The sequence below is a fragment of the Monopterus albus genome, unplaced genomic scaffold (assembly GCF_001952655.1).
Source record: "Monopterus albus unplaced genomic scaffold, M_albus_1.0 scaffold12.1, whole genome shotgun sequence".
In the NCBI taxonomy this organism is placed as follows: Eukaryota; Metazoa; Chordata; class Actinopteri; order Synbranchiformes; family Synbranchidae; genus Monopterus; species Monopterus albus.
In genome coordinates, this window is record NW_018127892.1 from 2,819,843 (window position 1) to 2,822,102 (window position 2,260).

Genomic DNA, 2,260 nt, shown 5'->3' on the forward strand with positions numbered 1-2,260 from the left:
TTGTAAACTTGGAACAACTGAACTCTAGTGTTCATGAGCAGCAGAACTGAATAGAATTACTAAGGCTATACTATTGAATTAGGCCCCAGTGACATTTTGGGAGTGTCTTCAGCCCAGTCAAAATAAGAAAAGCTTTAATGTTTGGTAAGTTCCAAAACACATGTAACATTGTTGCTTTGGTTCTACACCAGGCTGACTTTCAAGATGTGCCATCTGTACTGGAACTGGACCGGCACCATTCGTGTTCCAGCACCTTGCAAATATGCGCACAAACTGGCTTTCCTGTGTGGCCAGCACCTGCATTCAAAGCCAGCCCTTCAGCTGTCAGACAAGCTGTTCTTTCTTTGAGCTGCACCAGCTACTGCCACAGGCGAGAACACTACTGGTTCATTGACTTGTGGCACTCAGGTCTTCAATGTTGAGTTGTTTCTGTTTATTTAAAAAAACAAAAAACAAAGTAACAGTTAAAACTTGAAATGGGAACTTGCCCGCTTCTTTTGTTTGTTGGCTGGTTTTATTTTTCTTATTAGCCACATTAGTTATTGAGTTAATGTTCGGTATATTTTAAAACGTTCACATGTTTAAATAAAGATCAAAGATTTCAGTAAAACATGGGACTGTTTTTTTGTCTTCAGACAGTTTATGTAGCACTGTCATAATCACTCTGTGTCCACAAAGAAAGTGCCATCGTTTTCAAACCCTGAGGCATGGTGTTTGGGAGGACATGCACCAACATTTCAACATTTAAGATATTTCAAAAATATGTATATGCTTTGGTTGGATTTGTGTTTTTGTCAGTAAGGGAGGATCCCTGCTGCTTGCTCAAATCATCTGTTGCTCATGATTCTCCCTTGCTCTCATATCTGTTTCTGCTCTTACAACTCCATGCCTGCACACTCTCAAATTCCGATTTGCAAACTTAAGAGCGCTCGCAACTTGTTTTTCTCTCTTTTAAAACGTTTGGCATAGATTGTCCTTCACAGAAACCCCAGTTTGAGCCAGCAGACAAACGAGTACATGGCTGGGAATATGCTCTCAAATCTGATTCTGCGCTTACAAATAATGTTCCTGCATGATCTCAAATGCAGAGTTGCTAACTGAATAGCACTCAAAATGTGGTTTCTTTGCCCTCAAACGTTTTGGCAGGGAGGTACTTTGAGGATTCAGCCTAAAAATGGACAAATGCAACAGCTCCTACTCATACAGCTCGATTGAGAGGAGTAATGACACATTTAGAATTGGAAAAAATAAACTTGAATTAAAAAGAAGTGGGCCAGTTCTAAAAGAAACCCGGCTCCATTGGCTAGATTACTTGAATCAGACCAGACACTGAAGTATTGCTTATTTTTGTCTGAAACTTGTCTACTAATTTATTGTAATTGTTTTTGTCAAATAATTGTCAGACCTACAGGAGCCTCTGAAGAGGTGTGGCCTCTGACATTCCTGGGCCCCTGGCAGTCTGAGGCCACGGGGCACTGGCCCAGTCAATAATCCAACCTTGTTTGGATGTCACTGTCATTTTTTTTCAGGCAATGAGAGACCTGTTTTGTCACAAAATGCATACATTGCCACTAATTGTCTTATCCGTATTATTTTTGTCTTAAGTAGTAATAAATTTGTACACAGCACCATGAAAGCTGTTGTTGGTCTTATTGATTTGTGACATCCAAATAAATGATCGTGTGTTTGGAGGAGGACAAAGATGAAAGCATTAAAAAGCCGAAAGAGCACTGGACTCGTGAAGAACAAAACAAAAGGAAGTCCATTTTCCAAAACGTGGAACATAATTAACATAAAGCATTCATTTCATTTATAGATAACGTACTTGTGTGGTCTGTCGATTCCCTTGTAAATAAATGGGGTTTTCTTACAGACAGTGTCACAGAGCTTAACAGCTGACAGGAAGTGCGATCACATTCACCGGAAAGAAGGAACAGTTTTGTTGCCTGAGAGCTGCTGTAATGGCGATATCTCGTCGCTCCTCGCAGCAGCAGAGTACTCTCCCGTCTCCGCCAAGAAATAGCTCCCTTTCAGGCGCTCCTGCAGCTTCTCCGCCGATGTCTCTGCTGACTTCGGCCGTGGGACCCCCGGAGAGTGAGAGGGAATGCAGCGGAGGGGTTGAGATGGCTCTGGCCTCCCCGGATCTACCAGCCCCGGTCCTGGCGAGCAGTGCGAGCTCCACCACGACAACTTCTGGCGGCGGTAGCAGCGTCTCAAGCCCAGGCTCCGGAGCTGCCAGCCCCCTAGAGGGTAGCATCGG

General features: G+C 43.2%; 2 protein-coding genes across 3 annotated transcripts in view; both read left to right on the forward strand.

The window, feature by feature from the left end:
• Window positions 1–610, forward strand: part of piwil2 (piwi-like RNA-mediated gene silencing 2) — a 28,176-nt gene extending 27,566 nt beyond the window's left edge. For both annotated transcript variants that reach the window (XM_020590300.1, XM_020590301.1), the window contains exon 25: window positions 192–610. In XM_020590300.1, the coding sequence (XP_020445956.1) occupies window positions 192–348 (157 nt within the window). In that variant the 3' untranslated portion in view covers window positions 349–610. The remainder of the gene's footprint in view (window positions 1–191) is intronic.
• A 102-nt stretch (window positions 611–712) lies between these two features.
• LOC109954764 (tankyrase-1-like) overlaps window positions 713–2,260 on the forward strand; it is a 17,033-nt gene continuing 15,485 nt past the window's right edge. The window contains 1 exon segment of the mRNA XM_020590302.1: window positions 713–2,259. Coding sequence (XP_020445958.1) covers window positions 1,962–2,259 — 298 coding nt within the window. The 5' untranslated portion in view covers window positions 713–1,961.